At 44.9% G+C, this 20,979-nt stretch overlaps 1 protein-coding gene across 1 annotated transcript; it reads left to right on the top strand.

Moving 5' to 3' along the window:
- The first annotated feature begins 5,609 nt into the window (after positions 1 to 5,609).
- LOC146342549 (vomeronasal type-2 receptor 26-like) lies at positions 5,610 to 20,064 on the top strand. Its single transcript, XM_084807890.1, has 5 exons — positions 5,610 to 5,812; positions 8,915 to 9,206; positions 15,036 to 15,890; positions 17,712 to 17,936; positions 19,954 to 20,064. The coding sequence occupies exons 1-5, from the start codon at positions 5,610 to 5,612 to the stop codon at positions 20,062 to 20,064; spliced, it is 1,686 nt and encodes a 561-aa protein (XP_084664016.1).
- The last annotated feature ends 915 nt before the right edge of the window (positions 20,065 to 20,979 follow it).

The raw sequence follows: 20,979 nt of genomic DNA, 5'->3' as shown, positions 1-20,979 counted from the left end.
GTTGCTTTTTTCCCCACCTTTGGGCTAAAATCAGCCTTCTCATAAGCTTACGTAGCCTATCACGGCAGCCTGGCAGGTTGCAAATGGCCGCCGCTATGACAGCCACCATTTGCAACCACAGCAGCCCGGCCACGGCCAGAACTCCAGCTGCGGACGGCCCTGGCCAGCAGCTCTGTGGACACACTGTGGAGCGGAGCCGGACAGGGAGGATTCCGGGGGGAGGGACGGAGCGCCTCCCCTCCACCGCGGATCCCCCACTGCAGAGCCAGGTATGGGATTCTTACATCCCTACTTGGAATTGCTGTAGATCACAAGCTGAATATGAGCCAACAATGTGATGTGGCTGCAAAAAAGGCGAATGCTATGTTGGGCTGCATTAATAGAAGTAGAGCTTCCAAAGCCTGTGAAGTACTAGTTCCCCTCTGCTCAGCACTAGTTTGGCCTCATCTGGAGTACTGTGTCCAGTTCTGGACACTACACTTTAAGAAGGATGCAGACAAACTGGAGAGGGTTCAGAGGAAGGCAACAAAGATGATCAGGGCAGGGGACTGGAAACAAAGCCCTATGAAGAGAGGCTGAAAGATCTGGGCATGTTTAGCCTGGAGAAGACTGAGGGGAGAGATGATAGCGATCTTCAAGTACTTGAAAAGTTGTCACAGAGAGGAAGGCCAGGATCTCTTCTCGATCATCCCAGTGTGCAGGACACGGAATCATGGGCTCAAGTGACAGGAAGCCAGATTCCGGCAGAACATCAGGAGAAACGTCCTGACTGTTAGAGCAATACGACAATGGAACCAATTCCCTAGGGAGGTGGTGGGCTCTCCCACACTGGAGGCATTCAAGATGAGGGTGGACAGCCATCTGTCAGGGATGCTCTGACCTGGATTCCAGCATTGAGCAGGGGGTTGGACTCGATGGTCTTGTAGGCCCCTTCCCACCCTACTATTCTATGATTTGTGCCCCACAAAGTTACATAAAATCAATAGTGAGTAATCAGACATGTGCTGGAGAAACTGTGACTTAAGTGAATCCCTTGAACATATGTGGATCTTCTGCCCAACCATTCTGGAATGAAGTAATAGAGTGGCTGAGTAACATAACAAGTCAAACAGTAATTGCAAGTGAAACACTATTACTCACTGTTTGCAGGGGAGAATGGGGGACTGCATTATAAAGAATTGTTGGCAATGCTTGTAGGAGATGTGAGGAGATGTGAGAACCGAGATTGCGAGAACTTGGGGAAAATGCTCAAGGTCTCTCATTCCAGAATATGCTCAGTTGCGCTGGTGGAGAAATTAACCAGCCATTTTCATGTAGGCACCCATTTTTATTTTTTCCCGAGAACTGAATGTTGAAGATGAACCTTGAACGAATCAATTGGACTTTTGGTGTAGTAAGTTCTAATCTGATATAGAAACGGACCAATAAATAAGAGATACAATCTTTTAATTATATTATTTACAGGTATATTGTCAATTTATGTATGTGACTATGGGATGTATGGTTATAATTATTTCTTAGTTTTTGGGATTGTGAGGGAGGGCTTGATGTACTTGTTATTGGAAATAATTTAAGCCACAATGACCAGCGATGCCCACAGGTGCCATACTGAATATTCAAGCCACAGCTTGTCATGTCATGCAAACATATTGTGTGTGGGTTTTTTTTAAAAAAGGACATTGATTGGAGGTCAGGTCATGCAAAAAGATTGTTTGGACAAGAGTCCAAAGTATTCAGTAGCAAGGACCCAGAAGGTACTAGTCCTACAGCTGTGATCAGAACCAAGCAAAAACTGCCACACCGAGTTCAGAAAACTCAGAGGTGTTTTCCAGTTTACACAAATACTTTTGCATCATGGCTGTCATGATCAAAGCACAAAAAAGATGCAGGAAGATTCTCAAGTAGTAAGGCTTGACATGGAGCTTTCTTCACATGGAGCTTTCATCCTGCGATTGATAGGGATGGCGGAGAATTCCACCACGGATATCAGTGTGGCTGAATGCACTGGCATTTGCCCCCCCAAAACCCATGGTGGAACGGCCTCCCATCCCCGCCCCCCCGCGGATTCTCCCCCAGGACGAAGCTTGCCTGGGGCAGATGTTGTGGTGGCAGCGGTGGCTGGTCTTTCGACTGCCTGCCACAGACACCATTTGAATCCGCTGTTTGCCGTGATAGGCTACGTAAGTATTTACATAGCCCATCGTGGCAAGCCCCCCCTCCAAGAGTGTACGCAAATGGCGGGAGCTATGGCAGCCACCATTTGCATTCCCTTTTTTTCACTGTTTTAGCCTACATAAATATTTACGTAAGCTATTATGGCAAAAAAAAAAAAAAGAGGAACGCAAATAGCGTAGTGGGCGCTATTTGCATTCCTTTTTTTTCACCGTAATATCTTATGTAAATATTTACGAAGGCTAAAACGGCAGGGGGGAAAGGAACACAAATGGCACCCACTATGCTATTTGCATTCCTCGTTTTTTCGCCGTAATAGCCTACGTAAATATTTATGTTGGATAAAACAGCGAAAAATAAGGAATGCAAATGGCGGCTGCCATAGCCACCGCCATTTAGGTATGCTGTTTTTTTTTGCTTGCCATCATAGTCTGCGTAAATACTAACGTAGCCTATCACGGCAGCCTGGCTGGAGGCAAATGGTGGCTGCTATGGCGGTTGCCATTTGCGTCCGCAGCAGCCCATCTGCGACTGAAACTCTGGCTGCGGACGGCCCTGGCTGGCTGCTCCGCAGAGCCACAGCAGAGCGGAGCTGGCCAGGCAGGATTCCGGGTTTGTAGGACCAGATCGCCTCCCCCCATCGAGGATTCCGGGGGGAGGGATGGAGCACCTCCACCCCACCGTGAATCACATCCGCGAAAAGGTAAGTGACTTTCGTACATCCCTAGCGATTGAGATGGCTCTCTCACAGAAGTTTGTGGGCTCTTCACATGACACTGTGAACCTCCAGAGCATCTCCTGCACTAAATGCCCTTTGTTGCTTTTTAAAAATAGATCACCGATAATGAGCGATGAAATTACCACATTGTGTTCTGCTTGAGTTCCCTCCGTGAAAAGAGGAAATGTGGCAAGAAGAGGAGCGATATCCATGAAAGATAATCAAAGACTCAGATATGGGGAGAAGGAGGGGGAAAGGGGAGTGGGAAACGGGAGTGCATGAAAATGGGAGTTGTTGTGATCCTGCATTTAAAACGGAAGCAGAAAGCCCTGTTTTAAATGCAGGATTTTAGGCTGGTGTAGAGATGCCCTAAGAATGGCTGTTCCTGACTGAAAACAGTGAGGTTTTTCAAACTATTCCCAGAACCATCAAAAATAGAAAAGCGTTTGTGACGGGCTCTTCATCATGAGCAGCTGTACCAGAGTCATTCCCAAACTTGTGACTCTATTTGCAAATGACATCTACTACTCTTACATTCCTTAATCAGCAGGGGGAATCATGTCAGGGCTGGTTTCTTCCATGTTTGATTAATTTTACATTTTGCTGACCTTGAGGCTTTTTGAATATATGGGGCTTCGGTTGGTTTGGTGATGTCAGATGTACCCTTGAGTACATGACCGGAAGCTGCTGAGTAACCTCCTTTGATAAAGTTTCCCACCTTTGGGCTAAAGTCAAACTTCTCTTAGGGCACAATGCGATGCATGTTTAGACAGAAAAAAGGCCTACAACTCCCAGCATGCCCCATCCAGCATGGCTCACAGGGGCATGTGAGGAGTTGTAGGACTTCTTTTCTGTCTAAACAAGCATAGAATTGTGCCCTTAAGGGCATGGCTGCCAGTAACATGGAGGATGCAGGGTCTACTCTGCCATGAACAGCCTGTCAACAATTGTTTGTTTATTTAGCTGTAGGTACCTCATATTGCATGCTTCCGTGTATCTGAATATGACCATGAAACCCTGGGGAAATGAACAGTAAACCAAAGTATATGACAAGAGTGACAAAAGTGATGGAAAGCACTTCAGATTAAAAATAAATAAATAAAGTGGGGGAAGCTGAAACTGATAGTCATCCAAGTACACCAGAACCTGGAGTGATTAGCTCCAGATCCTCATCCAACTCCTTTAACAGATCCTCATCTTTAACAGATCCTCATCTTTAGCAGATCCTCATCCTCATACATTAATAGATCCTCATCTTTAACAGATCCTCATCTTTAACAGATCCTCATCCTCATACATTAATAGATCCTCATCTTTAACAAGATCCTCATCTTTAACAGATCCTCAAACTCATCTTTAACAGGATCCTCATCTAACTCCTTTAACAGATCCTCATCTTTAACAGATCCTTAACCTCATCCTTTAAAAGATCCTCATTATTAAGAGACCCTCATCTTTAACAGTTCCTCATCCTTTAATGGATCCTCATCCTCAACAGATCCTCATCTGTAACAGATCCTCTTCTTTAACAGCTACATGGCAGGCAGGTACAATATAGTTCTCTCCATTTACCTATTGAATTTGGCCAATGCAGATGGGTGAGAATTGTATTTTGGTTCTGTTTTGAAAGTAATTTACCAAAAATTCAGCAATTTCATAATACTTGAAATGGAAATAAGTTAAGTTTTTTTTTTTTTAATGAATGCAGGAAGAAGTGACACTGAGATATTAGTCCACCAACAACTCAGAGGGACCTTTGTTCTGTAATTCTTTGTTTTCATGCCCCACTCCCCCATAAATCCCCACACACCAGTAATTTGCACCTGGCTGCAGTTGGTTCGAATTTTAGGGTTCGAGTTAAAATTAAAGTCTGCCCACCTCTGGAATCAAGAAGGAATAAACATAAGATGGAAAAGAATGAGATACTGAGAGACAAACTGACATTGACTGATTCATCTGTCCATATTCATGATGAATATATTTGGACACTGTCATGGTGGAGCTAAACAGAAAGGACTGAAGACTTCATGAGTCAGTATTATAAAATGGGAGAACTTTGACAACTCTTTGATAATTTACATTTTCCATGTGAATATCAAAGTATTCCTAATTTGAAAATTGGCTTAATTTGGAATGTGCAATTATTATTTTTTTATTCCACCTCTGTAAATACAGGCAGCGTAATCTGATTGTTTGTTTGTTTTCTTGTACACTTCTCCCTAAAGACTTGTGTTTTTGTGTCATTTTTTGTTTTTCTGGTGTCCTAATTTTGCTGTGGGACATGCATGACAAACCAGAGTGCCTCTCGCTACCCCACTGAAGAAGACTTCTGCTAAATTGTGAGCAACATGTTATATTCTAAAATGTTTTAGAGAACATGTAACTCAAAGTAGATGATTATCTGCTCCATAATTATCAAAATAACCATGATAATTCAACACTTTCTTAAATTCCCTAAGTAGTCACAGTGATCACGAGGAAAATTACAAACTCAGAGTAAAAAGGGCTATTAATATCCTGTGTGCCATTGAGACCTGGGGAATAGGGCAGACAGAGCTACTTATGCTGCTATTGTCTTTATTATACTGAACCTTTTTACTGAGCAAACACGTGTGCTGTCATTCAAGTCAGGGACACTCAGATGTCAATGTGGGAAAAGGCAACTTGGCGTAAAGAAGGAAGAGTATCTTATGAGACAGCAATATCTGTGGTGGTGGTGATGGTTGTCTTGGTGGTACTGCCTCAGGTGCAATGTAAGATTACTCGTGGTAAATGCACCATTAGTGAGCCTCTTCCTATTCTTCACAAGTATCATCAGGCAGGAGATGTCATCACTGGTGGCATTATTTCTCAGATCTACATGTTTTCCAGTCCAAGTACCTTTGAAAAGCAGCCCTCTCATGAACTCTATGATGACATTGCGTGAGTAGTTGATATTTTTAATCATATAATGCATCAGTCCAGATAATATTCTCAGACAATTTGGCCCAAGTGGTTGTTGCTTCACTGGCCTGGGAAATATCTGACATTGCACCTCTTGAAGTATTATGATATTATCTTAATATCATGTTTCCTCTTATCTTTTTATCTTTTGCTCATTTTATCTCTTGTTGTTGTTCACTGCTCTGGAATCTGATTAGATGAGGAGCAGTATGCAAATGTGGTAAATCAATACAATTGTTATTATTGTTGTTATTTTTTATGATGAAGATGCTGATGCTGATGATTTATCTGGTCTGTGTTATCAGCATGCACTCATGTATTCATGTCATGTCAGGGTCTGCTCTTCCACTCCTTCTTCTGAATGGAGTACGGAGTGTCATTTGCTTTTCCTGCCTATCAGACAGATCTGCCGAATAAGAACTTTCTGCACTGTCTCAGACATAAAGAATGGTGCATGGGATGGGTGAGAATTCCATTCCATTTCAATTTGATTAGTTCTCCACATTCAGGACATAAATAACTTGAGTTGTTTTTTGTTTTTGTTTTTTAAATGAATGTTGGAGAAACTGAAAGGGGCAGATTTGTGCATGGAAGGTCAATGACACTCCAACAAACATTCCATTCAACGGGTAGCTCCACCTCCCTGGTGCTGGTGTTTTCGAAGTATGAAGTGGGGGAGGGGGATACTTTTTCAAGTTTTGTAGAAGATGGAATGCATGTGTACCAAATGTCAGCATTTTAAGTCATATGGAAGTACCGTATCAATTGGATGCCCCTGTGCTTCCGTTAGTGATGGCTGAGTATATTATTGCTGTGTGTGGGTGTGCAGGCCACCTTCCAGGCAGCGAGAAGTTTCAGGTGTTCCATCACTCACTCAAGGTTCAGTTCCCTGAAGATGGGTCACTGCAGGGTTATGGAGTTTCTGTGAGATAAGATTTATTAAAGCCCTATTCAGGTGTTATGACTCAATGAGTCCATGTGTAAGAGGGAAAGGACCACATGAACTGGCCCCTGCCCAATATACTCAAATGTCCCACCTCCCCCATCCTCAATCTTCCCATGGTGAACAGGGAAATCTGCAGAATTTAACATGACTTTGTCTGATCAGGAAACCCAATAAACCAAGTTTTCTGCTCCCATGGAACCTCCTACTTGCATTCAAGTGAACACAAGTAAAAGCCCCAGAAATACTTCCCTGCTCAACATGGGAAGTTCAAGGGCATGGGGGGTGGGCCTGGCATCCCTCTTCCTTTTGTGCACATATCACTTTCAGGCATAATACCTGGGCCCCGTTTCCACAACAATGGAAGGAGAAGGAAAGAGTGGCTTACTCACATTTTTCTAGGACCTGCTTTTGTCCAGGCAGGGCTCCACAGGAGTGTGCATCACCCCATTTTAAGTTGCTTCTCCTAACATACTTCTAAGTGGGGTGGGAGGGGGCTGGAGCGAACATCATTTGAGTGGCAGTGGCTGCTCTCCCCCTCCAGCCTCTTCCCCCAATCTTTCTAAACCGTTGCTGTGCAGAATCCCTGTGATGGGGTTGGGGAAGAAGAATTCCTTCCGATGTGCATGACTGACAGAGAAGCCTCCAAACGAGCCCCAGTCTTTGCATCCTGTCGCTGCCCATGAGCGCTGTAATGAGGCGGTGAAAATGAATTGCTTCCTATGTGGGCATTTGGAAGAGAAGCCTCATTGAGCTCAGTGTTGCTTGTGAGCAAAGGCCTGGATGCGCCTGCTCTCGTCTGATCTCACAAGCTAAGCAGGGTCAGCCCTGGTCAGTCCTTGGATGGGAGACCACCTGGCAATCAGGCTTCCTGCATTGAGCAGGGGGTTGAACGTGATGGTCTTGTAGGCCCCTGCCAACCTCATGATTCCATGAGTAGACACTAACTGGTTTGTGCTGGGAATCACAGCAACAGGGGACACGAAACACCCATTGACCGGGGTCATGGTGCAAGGCACACCCTTGGCCAAGCTTGCATAGCTGAGGTCAGTGTGGGTGTGGGGCAACAGGAATTATATCAGGGAGAACCTGACTTGAGGAAAAGAATTGGACTTGAAGAAGTCCCAGGAAATCCATTTTTCCTCCCCTAATAAGGTCCAGGGTGTCTGCTGGATGGCCACGATGTCATCTCTCCTAACAACCTCAACATGCAGCTGACTTGGAGTAAAATGCTGGTGGAAACACAGCCCTGAATAGGACTAAACACACACACACACACGTTGAGCATGAGATGGAGATTCAAAGTATTAAGACTCCAACAGATTCCTCCTCTTATTCAACAGATTCCTAGGGGAACCTATAGTACCATAGGATTTCCTGAACAGACGAAAGCCAGCAATCTGCCTCCTTTTCTGACCTGGTTACAGCACAGATGAATTTCTCCCTACACACACAGACCTCACTCTCTCACACCCTTGACTTGTCTAGTGGGGAGAAGATAGATGAGTGATCTCCACACATCACTTATTCCTTCTTGGGCCATCCTAGGTCCCATGTTAGCAGCTGTTAGATGTATTTTGCCATGTCTTTGAAGGCATTTCCTCAGAAACCCATACTGATAGCTGTGCTGCTGCTAGACATCTTAAAGTCAAGAAATACAGAGTAGCGAGGGATCATGCAAGGTCCTCTTGGCCTCCCATAACATTTGTATACAAAACGTTGGATCCAGAGAAGCTTCCTCTGTTGGAAGAACATGCTTTCTCTCACAGAAAATGCCTTCTTCAAAAGAAGAATGCACCTGCCTCTGTTGCGGTAAGCTCATGTGTTGAAAGACGATTTGCTGGATCCAACCCAGAATGCTTTTGTCTTCACCAGATATAGCTTACATATTCCTAAATCCAAGATTGTTAGTTTGACACATGGTTTTGAAAGCTGTGAATTGTGCTTTTGAGCATGCTAACTAGTATTTTTCAAATGCACTTCCAGGTATGTTTGCCAATGTTTCTTCACAATTCACAGTTAGCAAAACAGATATTCTCTGCCTACACTGAGTAGTATGGAAGTCTGGATCCAACATCTAGAGTATGCCATATTCCAAAGCAAAGGCTCCATGACACAGCTTTTAAATTTCACTCTAGGGTATTGACTCACAACTACCAGCATGTCCTGGCCTTGGTGTTTGCAGTAAAGGAGATCAATGAACATCCACAGATCTTGCCCAACATCACTTTGGGCTTCAACATCTATAATAGCCTTTTCCTTGCAAGCTGGACTATTCTTGCCTCAATGGAACTTCTTTCCACACAGAACAGATTCATCCCTAACTACAAATGTGACATCCACAGCAATCTAGTAGGGCTCATTGGGGGACCTAACTCGGAAGTCTGCCTTCACATGGCAACCACCCTGGGCATCTACAAGATTCCACAGGTAAGTTGTATGAATGGACATGGAAGTTGAACAAACCACACTTCACTTGCCTTTTAAATGTGGTCATGTGGATTGAAGATAGGAAGTGACAAGCCTCATTACAAATCTCTACGATATGTTGCTTATGAAGAACTAACCAAGTAATTTTTAAGTGTATGTCTCTCAAATTTATGACAGGTATGAATTCGAGCTAAGTGATATATTTGTTATATATATTTGATAAATATTGTTAACATGGGTCAAATGGCCTGTGGAAATGTTTAGATGCTGTCCATTCATTCATTCTAGATCCAAGTGAGGCAAGAAACTATTCTTACTACTGTTAATTTTATTTATTTTAAACTCTTTTAATTTAGCATGTAGTGTTAAGGGCTTTCCATGTTCACCCCATCGCCAAAATGCTGGGAAATGTTTATTTGGGCAATATACATATGGTATGCCAGGCTATCCCCTTCATGGATCACTGCCTTGTTGTGGCGAAGGGGCTTGCGTAACTCAGTGAAGCCATAAGCTATGCCGTGCAGGGCCACCCAAGACGGACAGGTCATGGCAGACAGTTCTGACAAAATGTGGTCCACTGGAGAAGGAAATGGCAACCCACTCCAGTATTCTTGCCAAGAAAACCCCATGGAACGTATCACAAGGCTAAAAGAGATGACGCCGGAAGATGAGCCCCTCAGGTTGGAAGGTGTCCAATATGCTACTGGGGAAGAGCAGAGGGTATTTCCAAGTAGCTCCAGAAAGAGTGAAGCAGCTGGGCCAAAGCCGAAAGGACACTCAGCTGTGGAGGTGTCTGGTGGTGAAAAGAAAATCCGATGCTGTAAAGAACAATATTGTTTAGGAACCTGGAATGTCAGATCAATGAATCAAGGTAAGCTGGAGGTGGTCAAACATGAGATGGCAAGATTGAACATCGACATCTTGGGAATCAGCGAACTAAAATGGACAGGCATGGGCAAATTTAATTCAGGTGACCATCATATCTACTATTGTGGCCAAGAATCCCTTAGAAGAAATGGAGTAGCACTCATAGTCAACAAAAGGGTGGGAAAAGCAGTCCTGGGGTACAATCTTAAAAATGACAGAATGATCTCAGTACGAATCCAAGGCAAACCATTCAACATCACAGTAATTCAAGTCTATGCCCCAACCACTGAGGCCGAAGAAGCTGAGGTTGATCGGTTCTATGAAGACCTACAACACCTTCTAGAACTAACACCAAAAAAAGATGTCCTCTTCATCATAGGGGATTGGAATGCTAAAGTAGGAAGTCAAGAAATCACCGGGATTACAGGCAGGCATGGCCTTGGTGTACAAAATGAAGCAGGACAAAAGCTAATAGAGTTTTGCCAAGAGAACATGCTGATCATAGCAAACACTCTTTTCCAACAGCACAAGAGGTGACTCTACACATGGACGTCACCAGATAGTCAATATCGAAATCAGATTGATTATGTCCTTTGCAGCCAAAGATGGAGAAGCTCCATACAGTCAGTAAAAACAAGACCTGGAGCTGACTGTGGCTCAGATCATGAGCTGCTTCTTGCAAAATTTCGGCTTAAATTGAAGAACGTCGGGAAAACCACTAAACCGTTCAGGTATGACCTAAATCATATCCCTGATGAATATACAGTGGAGGTGAGGAATAGATTTCAGGGATTAGACCTGATAGACAAAGTGCCTGAGGAACTATGGACAGAGGTCCGTAACATTGTTCAGGAGGCAGCAACGAAATCCATCCCAAAGAAAAAGAAATGCAAGAAAGCAAAGTGGCTGTCTGATGAGGCTTTACAAGTAGCTCATGAAAGAAGGGAAGCGAAAAGCAAGGGAGAAAGGGGAAGATATACCCAACTGAATGCAGAGTTCCAGAGAATAGCAAGGAGAGACAAGAAGGCCTTCTTAAATGAACAATGCAAAGAAATGGAGGAAAACAACAGAATGGGAAAGACTAGAGATCTCTTCAAGAAAATTGGAGATCTCAAGGGAACGTTTTGTGCAAAGACGGGCATGATAAAGGACAAAGAAGGCAGGGACCTAACAGAAGCAGATGAGATTAAGAAGAGGTGGAAAGAATACACAGAAGAACTATACAGGAAAGATCTGAATGTCCCTGATAGCCATGATAGTGCGGTCACTGAACTTGAGCCGGACATCCTAGAGAGTGAAGTCAAGTGGGCCTTAGGAAGCATTCCTAACAACAAAGCTAGCGGAGATGACAATATTCATCTCGGAGCTATTTAGCTATTTTAAATAGCCGAGCTATTTAAAATCCTAAAAGATGATGCTGTTAAAGTGCTGCATTCAATATGCCAACAAATCTGGAACACTCAACAGTGGCCACAAGACTGGAAAAGGTCAGTTTACATTCCAATTCCAAAGAAGGGCAATGCCAAAGAGTGTTCAAACTGCCACACCATTGTGCTCATTTCACATGCCAGCAAGGTGATGCTCAAAATCCTACAAGCTAGGCTTCAGCAGTATGCGAACCAAGAACTACTGGAAGTACAAGCTGGGTTTCGAAGAGGCAGAGGAACTTGAGATCAAATCGCCAACATTCGCTGCATCATGGAGAAAGCAAGAGAATTCCAGAAAAACGTCTATTTCTGCTTCATTGACTACGCTAAAGCCTTTGATTGTGTGGATCACAACAAACTGTGGCAAATTCTGAAAGTGATGGGAGTACCAGACCACCTTACCTGTCTCCTGAGAAACCTGTATGAGGGTCAAGAAGCAACAGTAAGAACCAGACATGGAACAACCGATTGGTTCAAAATTGGGAAAGGAGTACGACAAGGCTGCATATTGTCACCCTGCTTATTTAACTTATATGCAGAGTACATCATGAGAAATGCCGGGTTGGATGAATCAGAGGTCGGAATTAAGATTGCTGGGAGAATTATGAACAACCTCCGATATGCAGACGATACCACCCTAATGGCAGAAAGCGAAGAGGATCTCAAGAGCCTCTTGTTGAGGGTGAAAGAGGAGAGTGCCAAAGCCTTTTTTGAAACTCAACATTAAAAAAACTAAGAACATGGCATCTGGCCCCATCACTTCCTGGCATATAGAAGGGGAAGAAATGGAAGCAGTGACAGATTTTACTTTCTTGGGCTCCAAGATCACCGCAGACGGTGACTGTAGCCATGAAATTAAAAGACGCTTGCTCCTTGGGAGGAAAGCTATGGCAAACCTAGACAGCATAGTAAGAAGCAGAGACATCACCTTGCCGACAAAGGTCCATCTAATCAAAGCTATGGTTTTCCCAGTAGTAATGTATTGCTGTGAGAGCTGGACTATAAGGAAGGCTGAGCACCGAAGAACTGATGCTTTCGAACTGTGGTGCTGGAGAAGACTCTTACGAGTCCCCTGGACTGCAAGGAGGTCAAATCAGTCCATCCTAAAGGAAATCAACCCTGAGTGCTCATTGGAAGGACAGATACTGAAGCTGAAGCTCCAATATTTTGGCCACCTAATGCGAAGAGAAAACTCCCTGGAAAAGACCCTGATGCTGGGAAAGACTGAAGGCAAAAGGAGAAGGGGACGGCAGAGGATGAGATGGCTAGATAGCATCACGGATGCAATGAATATGAACTTGAGCATGCTCCGGGAGAGAGCGCAGGACAGGAAGGCCTGGCGTGCTATGGTCCATGGGGTCACGAAGAGTCGGACATGACTGAACGACTGAACAACAACAACAACAACAATGCCAGGCTATGTTGTAGTTTGTTCCAGCTTCAACACTGCCTTGGATGACAGTCAGTGGCAGAGTGGTGGACAAATCTCCTCCTGATTTGTCTGTTCACTGGACTAGAGGCACGGAGTCTCAGCAGCTGAAGCTACCTTCCCAAGCAACTGGTATGAGCTTCTTTTTAATCATAGTGAAAGGGCAGACTGAAGAATGCAAGTGGCTGCTGTGATTCAAAATCACCATGTATACTTGGGAAAAAGTCCCATTGGACTCAGTGGGATTTATGTCTAAGTAAACAGGGTTTGTGTGGCAGATTTAGGTCCTTAGCACAAAATATTGTGCATATGCACAGAACAAGATTTCATATTAAAGGAGAACTCCCATATGAGCTCTCACATAGGAGGACTCTCCTGTGGGTTACTTTCAGATTAAATAACAAATTCAATCAGAGTAGGTTTGCCCATTGCTAGTTACAAGTAGCCAACTGGCAACCAATACCATTTACACAGAATGGCAAGAGTTGGAGGCGATCTTGAATCCTATCTAGCTAAACCTCTGCCCATTGCAGGATAAGCCACAGGTAAAGCATTCCTCCTTACTTCTCCTGTACATCTCCAACAAAGGCTATTGGTTTGTTTTGTAACTCTGAAACAAAACTCCTGTATATAGTGCAATCCTATACATGTCTACTCAGAAGTAAATTCTATTGAATTTAATATGGCTTACTCCGGGATAAGTGGGTAGACTATTGCAGCCTCAACTGGGTAAAAGGGAAAAAAAAGTTTTAACCTGCTTTATTGGTGGCAGGGGTGTTCTGCTGCTGCATTAGAAAATGATAACTTGGGCATTCCTTCCAGGAACTTAAAGCAAATACCATGCTGTGAAAATATGGGAAGCAAATTCTGCACAAACACTCTCCATTATTCTGCACATTATTCTGCCAAAAATGGCAGCTCAGGGGTTTCCGGAAATGTAATGTTATGTAAATGGTGGCTGTAAAGGGACCTTTTACACAACATTACAGGCATGAACGGTCCACTTGTGCACGTAATGCTGCAGAATGGCCCCTTTATGGCCGCTATGTGCGCACCATTACATTTCTGGAAAATGCCAAGCCACCATTTTTACACAAAATGGAGGCTCACTAAGGGGATGGGTTGCCCTGTGGCATTTGTCATGTGCTCCGTGAGCAGTCCAGCAGCTCGCATGGTTGGTGTGGCAAGCAGGGGTGGGCGGCAGAGGCGGTTGAGAAGGCACCCGGAGAGCGTGGATGGAGGTGAGGCCATCCAGCTCTAAGAAGAACCAACCTTGTTATTCTATGACTACTAAGTTTGCCACTTGGTGAAGGACTTGGTCAAAACCTTTTGAAATTCCAAGTACACATGCACTATGCTCCTTTGTAATGCCTGTGTTTGAATGATACTGTATCCTGATATACTGTCATTCCAGATATGTGAGGAGGGGGGTGATGTAAAGGTCCCATCTGTGAGCCCCCCAAATTGCTTCAAGTAACGTTGGATGAATCTGTGATTTTAGGTTTCTCTGCTTCTCTCTCTCTCTCTCTCTCTCTCTTCCCCCCCCCCAAGTTTATGTTTAGTTTGTCCCATACTTTGAAAATTTTGCATAAGTTCACATGAAAAGTGGTACACATTTGCGCATTTTAAATAAAATTTGCCTTACCCATTTTTGCAAGCATTTCTGAATGTTATTTCACCTAACATATGCATTATTGTGCATCTTTCCCTAATATGTTCATCATTGAATCCATGTTTAATGGGAGAGCTCCATTGCAAAATTCAAGAGAACTGTGAATTTCAAAGGATAACTGAGTTTTGCATATTGGTTTGAAAGTGAGAAATTAGGTAAGTTCACATTCAAATCAAATGTGAAACAAATGAATTTCTCCTCCATCCCTAGCTGTAAGTCTCCTCTTGCATCCTGGCTGGTATCTTGAACAACAGTCTTGTTAGGCAGTAAGAGTATTCTGGAAATGTTGGCTGCACATGCCCACTTGCCAACGTAATCTTTAAACGAGTCACAAAATTCAAGATATAGACAGGATGAAGAGTAAAACTGTGCCATTGGGCAACCTTTTCAGGCATTATGTCTCTTACGTTTTCTCATTCCTTTTTTTGCTTAAGTTCATATATGGCTCTGCTCCAGTGATGAATGACAACACTCAAGCAGTTTTCTTCCACCAGATGTTCCCAGATGGGACCAGTCAGAATATGGGGATTCTCAAGCTGCTGCTGCATTTCAGATGGATCTGGATTGGGGTGATTTTCTTTGATGATGATAATGGAGAGGTGTTTGTGCAGAATGTGCTTCCCGTATTTTCACAGCATGGTATTTGCTTTGAGTTCCTGGAAGGAATGCCCAAGTTATCATTTTCTGGTAACATCGCTAATGCAGCAGCAGAATGGTTTCAAACATCTAATGCTGTCATGGGAAGCACTACCAATGTTTTGGTCATTCAGGGTGAAATTCATACCATTAGTGTTTTAAGAGCGTTGTTCCACTTTTCAGAATTTGAGGATATACCAATCAAGGCCAAAGTCTGGATAATGACAGCTCAGATGGATTTCACATCCCTTGCCTTTCAAAGACCTTGGGACATAAACTTCATCCATGGTGCCATATCCTTTGCCATTGACTCAAAGGAGGTTTGGGGATTCCAGAGATTTCTTCGGATAAGGAACCCCACCTCAGTGAAAGAAGATGGATTTCTAAGGATCTTCTGGGAAGAGGCATTTGACTGTTCTTTCCCGAACCCCACTTTAGACAGGAAAGCTGGGGAAACCTGCACTGGGGAGGAGAAACTGGAGACTCTTCCTGGGTCTGTTTTTGAGATGAGCATGACTGGCCACAGTTACAGCATCTACAATGCTGTCTATGCTGTGTCCCATGTGCTGCAGGCCATATATTCATCAGAGTCAAAGTGGAGAGCAAAGATGGAAGGAGTGAGAAGGAATCTCATGTCTAAACAGCCATGGCAGGTATGTCTATGGGTTCAACTCCTCACTCAGGCTGGGGTGGGGTCTAATTGCTATGTTAGTCATCTTTGATGGAGCTGCAAAAGGCACACAAAGGAGGCAACTGGCTCCTCCTGATGTAATCCCAGTCCTTTTCAAATTGCTGAGATAGTAATGGATTTCAATGTCTCTCTCAGCATGGAGAAAGGTGAAATGGATGGGGCTTGGGTCATGGTATCACTGCGTGTGACCATTCCCACTGACATCCTCTAGCCTATGCAGGGCCCAGTAGTGGGCAATCCCCCGGCACCTCCACATTGAAGCAGTTGCCCACATCTGGAGAACTGCAAAGCATTATACCGGGGGGGGGGATGAATTCCAGCCCAAGAACCAAATTGGCTCTGGACAACTACATTGGGGGCTGCATGGGAGCAATCAGAGGGACCACAGTCCAAACTGGTTGGGCCCCAGCAATGTTGCAATGTGCCCCAGCATGTTTGCGTCTCCCCCATTACACTTATTCTCACTGATGGACTCACACATACTGTTTGCATACACACATACACACACCCTGCCACACACATACACCCCACCCCACCACACACACACATGCACGGGACTCAGCTGGCGCCTTAAGGAGTTGCACACTGGCTTTTCTCCATACCGTTCTTCCCTGATTAGAGAAAGGGAGAGAAACACATCCAACTGAGCCGAGGCTTCCAGAAGTGTCCCTTGAGGCTGCAGCTCAGATTCTCTCACACATCTTCAACCTTCTCCCAGGGGGCAGGGCTTCGGGAAAGAGCGAGATCCCTTCCTGATGCCTCTGTGGTCAGATGGGATTCCCCAACCCTGCATCATACATGTGGCTGCCTCTTGAGACTCTCTGACAAGTGAGTGGTGGACTGGTGGTGAATTAAAGTATTGAGGGAATGTATTCTAGAGTTCAGAGCAAAACAGGGGAAAGATATTTCACGTGTGCCCTGCAAACACGGCTCTGTGGGTAATGGTCAGGAGAAGCTGTCCTGCAAATCCTAATACTAGGGCAAGTTCATAATGAGCCAGGTGGTCCCTTACCTACCTAGGCATTAAGCCATTTAGGGCTTTAAAGTTTAAACCCAATGCCTTGAACTGAGCCCAGAAACAAACTGACAACCAGTGCAGGTCTTTCGGGATCGGTATTATATGGTCCTGAATGATACCATGCATGGGTTAGCAGCCTAGCTGCTGCATTGTGCACATGGATCTGGCCATTCTGAAAGGGCTCTGAGACCCTACTTTGTGTCCTACCTGTGCCATCTGAAGTGAGGGGTGGTGACCACAGACAGGGCCATTTTAGTTGTGGTGCTCCAGCTTTGGAATTTCCTCCCCAGGGGGGTTCACTTGGTGCTGAGTCAATTCTCTGTTCAGCTACAGATCACCTCCCCCACCCGGTCTTTTGCCATGCCAGCATACACTGTCACTGTGTCTTGCTGTTTAGGAGGAGGAGGAGGAGGACGATGATAATTTAAATCTTTATAAATGACACTGAAAACTTCAACAGAAGAACCGCTAAGCAGTGCTTAAAATTAGTAAATAGATGAAGATGGTGATGGTGGTGGTGACAACAATCATACAGTACTACGTTCTAGCATTAATAGTGCTTAACTCTTGTCAGCCTCGATACAGCTTTTAAGGATGTGATCCATACCCATTTACCTGGGAGTAAGCTCAATTGAACTCACTGGGACTTAGGTATCAGTAGACACAAATCAGACTGTGCTGTAGGACTATTAACCACCATTCTCAAGTGTGAACGATTACCAGACAGGATATATAACGACGAGATTTCCCTCCACCCCCATTTAGCTCCACCAGTTTCTGAGAAGTACCTCCTTCATCAACAATGCTGGGGAAAATGTTTCCTTTGATGAAAATGGGAACATAATAGCTGGGTTTGATATTATCAACTGGGTCACATTCTCAAACCAGACCTTTCGGAAAGTAAAAGTTGGAAAGATAGACCCAAAGCCTTCCTCAGCCAAAGTGTTCCTTCGTGAGGATGCCATTGTATGGCCCAGCAGATTTAATCAGGTAGAGTATGTCTACGTTTGGGGGCATTCCAAGCCATTTCCTCAGGGCTCAAGAAGTGGTGAGCTGATGAGATACTTCAATAGGCTGAAGAGTTTGGTGTCTCATGAGGTGGAGATAGGACACACACAACCAGTGGAGGAGAAGGAAAAAGAGATTTGTTGAAAATAAAGAAACAAACAACAGCTGAGCATCCTCAGAGAGTTGTAAACTATCTGAGGCTTCAAAGGCAGTACCCCTCTAAGTTACACACTGAGTTACAAGTACCACAACAAGGAACTACACCCTCCTTGGGCACAACGCAGTTACCCAAAGGTGGTGCATTAAATAGCTACATATACATTTAGTCCCTGCTTGTTACGCAGCCTCCCCGCAGCCAAGCTCAAGCCGCACTCTGCTGACTGTGTAACAGTCACACCGTTTCAGCCAGGTTCATGCCAGAACCTGCTGTCCGCATGAAAAACTCCAAAGCAGTGAGTATGACAGTGCAAGGATCACTGAGCCTTCTCTATGCCCTGGACGGTGAAATCCTATTCCCTGAATTCTGCCCAACACGTACTCACCACGTGCTCCAAGTCCTTGGCCAGAGCAATTGACACGTGTACCGTGGATCAGGGGTACTGATGGTATGTGCACATACAAGGATCCAGATGCAACCACACCCCTCCTGGACACTGCCAGACTCCGGGGTTTATACTCCTTTTCTTTGCTGGGCCCTATGGCATCCAAGAGGGGTTCAATGTGTTCCTTGCTGATAAGACACCATGTCCCTTATTCCAAGATGGATGGTTGTTACTGACAGATTAACACATTCTTCTAGCTTGCCAACACCTCTCCAGGTTGTTCCCGTGGTCGTAAAGTGCTGCCCTTTGTTATTAACACATCTGCTGATGCCCCTCTTCATTGGCCCATGTCCATCTTTTGTAACTGCGGTGGTGCTTTATTCAGCACATGCTAAAGCGCCCCCATTTGGCCTTCCTGCAATGAAACCATTCAGTCTCCATTCACACTCACTCCTTTGCTGACCTGGGCTAGAATGTCTCATATGGATATGGCACAGAATACTTGACACATTAACCTTTCCCCCCGCATTTATTTATTTATTTATTTTATTGATCTACAAAATTTATATAATGCTCCACATCAGAAGATTTCGGAGCAGTCAAAAACACAGCAAAAGAATAAAACAGCAGGTTTAAAAAGTTAAAACTTTTTTTAAAGGAAGGGGGGGGAAAGGAAAGGTTCCTCCTGTGCAAGCAACAAATCATTACTGACTCCTAGAGGGACGTGGCTTGTGCTGGCGTTTTCATGGCAGACTATAGCGGGGTGGTTTGCCATTGCATTCCCCAGTCGTGACTACCTTTCCCACAGCAAGCTGTGTACTCATTTTACTGACCTCAGAATGGTGGAAGGCTGAGTCAACCTGAGCCGGCTACCTGGGACCCAGCTTCCACTGGGATTGAACTCAGGTCGTGGGGAGAGTTTCAGTTGCAATACTGCCTCCTACCACCCCCAAAAGTAGAATTTAACAAACCACAGCTGGTCATGCAAGGAAGGCCTGTTGAAATAAAAACATCTTCAGGAGGCACCAGAAAGAACACAATGTTGGTGCCTGCCTGACCTCGAAAGGCAGGGAATTCCACAGGAAGGGGGCCACCACACTGACGGCTCTTTTCCTGGTGGACTCCAAGTGGGCCATAGGTCTATGTGGAACCACCAGGAACATGCCCTCTGATGACCCCAGTGACTGGGCAGGTTGGTAAAGAAGGAGGTGCTCTCTCGGGTATCCTGGTCCCAAGTTGTTTAGGGCTTTGTACACTAGTACTAATACCTTAAACCTGGCTTGGTAGCAAACAGGCAGCCAGTGCAGTTCCCTCAGCAGAGGATTTACATGCTCCCGCCTCCCAACAACAGCCAAGATGCTGCACCTTGCACTAGCTCCAGCTTCCGGACCAGCCTTAAGGGCAGCCCCACAGATCGCACTGCAGTAATCCAGTCTTGAGGTGACTGATGCCTGTAGCACCGTGGTCAAGCTATCCCTGTCCAGGAGAGGCCATACCTGGAGAACCTGCCAAAGCTGGTAAAAGGCACTGTGATTCACTGCGACCCCTTGGGCCTCCAGTGGCAATGATGGATCTAGGAGTACCCCCAGACTACGGACCTGATCTTTCAGAGGGAGTGCAACCCTATCCAGTACAGGCAATTAGCCTATCTCCTGGACCCGGGGAACCACTCACCCACAGGGCTTCCATCTTGCCAGGATTCAGTTCAGTTTATTGGCCCTCATCCAGCCCATTACTAAGTCTAGGCACTCAGCCTCTCCTGATTCAGATGTCACAGGGAGATAGAGCTGTGTGTCATCAGCATACTGATGGCATTTAGCTCCAGAACCCCCAATGACCACTCTCAGTGGCTTCATATAGATGTTAAACAACATTGGGGACAAGATGGTACCCTGCGGCACCCCATAGCTTAATTGCCAAGGAGATGAGGAATCCCAATGTTACTCTCTGAAATTGGCCACACAGGTAGGACCACATCAGACTTTGAAGCTTTAGGAAGGAAACTCAAGAACTTTGGGGCCCAGATAGTTTTCTCATCCATCCTTCCAGTAGTTAGAAGAGGGGTAGAAAGGGAATGAAAAATAGTCTGGGTGAATGACTGGCTACGAAGGTGGTGCCGACGAGAGAGATTTGTATTCTGGGACAACGGGCTATACTTCCTGGAAGATGGGCTGTTGGCTAGGGACGGGCTGCACCTCACAAAGGATGGGAAGAATGTGTTTGGCCACAGCATGAAGAACTTCATCAGGAGGGCTTTAAACTGAATTCTATGGGGAAGGGAGATGTAATGTTGGGGGTAACAATGGACGTAGGTGCATGCACTGCAACGGAGAGAACAGCTCTGATAGCACCCAATAATAGTCTTCAGACACATGTAAGAAGAAAGCCAGACTATGAAGCACATGGTCTTTGATGTCTATATACTAATGCCCAGGGTATGGGAAACAAACAGAACAAACTTGAACTCTTACTAGTGATGTCAG

The sequence above is a fragment of the Heloderma suspectum genome, chromosome 6 (genome assembly GCF_057233095.1).
Source record: "Heloderma suspectum isolate Gila_16-S chromosome 6, 16-S_ref, whole genome shotgun sequence".
In the NCBI taxonomy this organism is placed as follows: domain Eukaryota; kingdom Metazoa; phylum Chordata; class Lepidosauria; order Squamata; family Helodermatidae; genus Heloderma; species Heloderma suspectum.
This window is presented reverse-complemented; position numbering and strand designations above follow the sequence as displayed.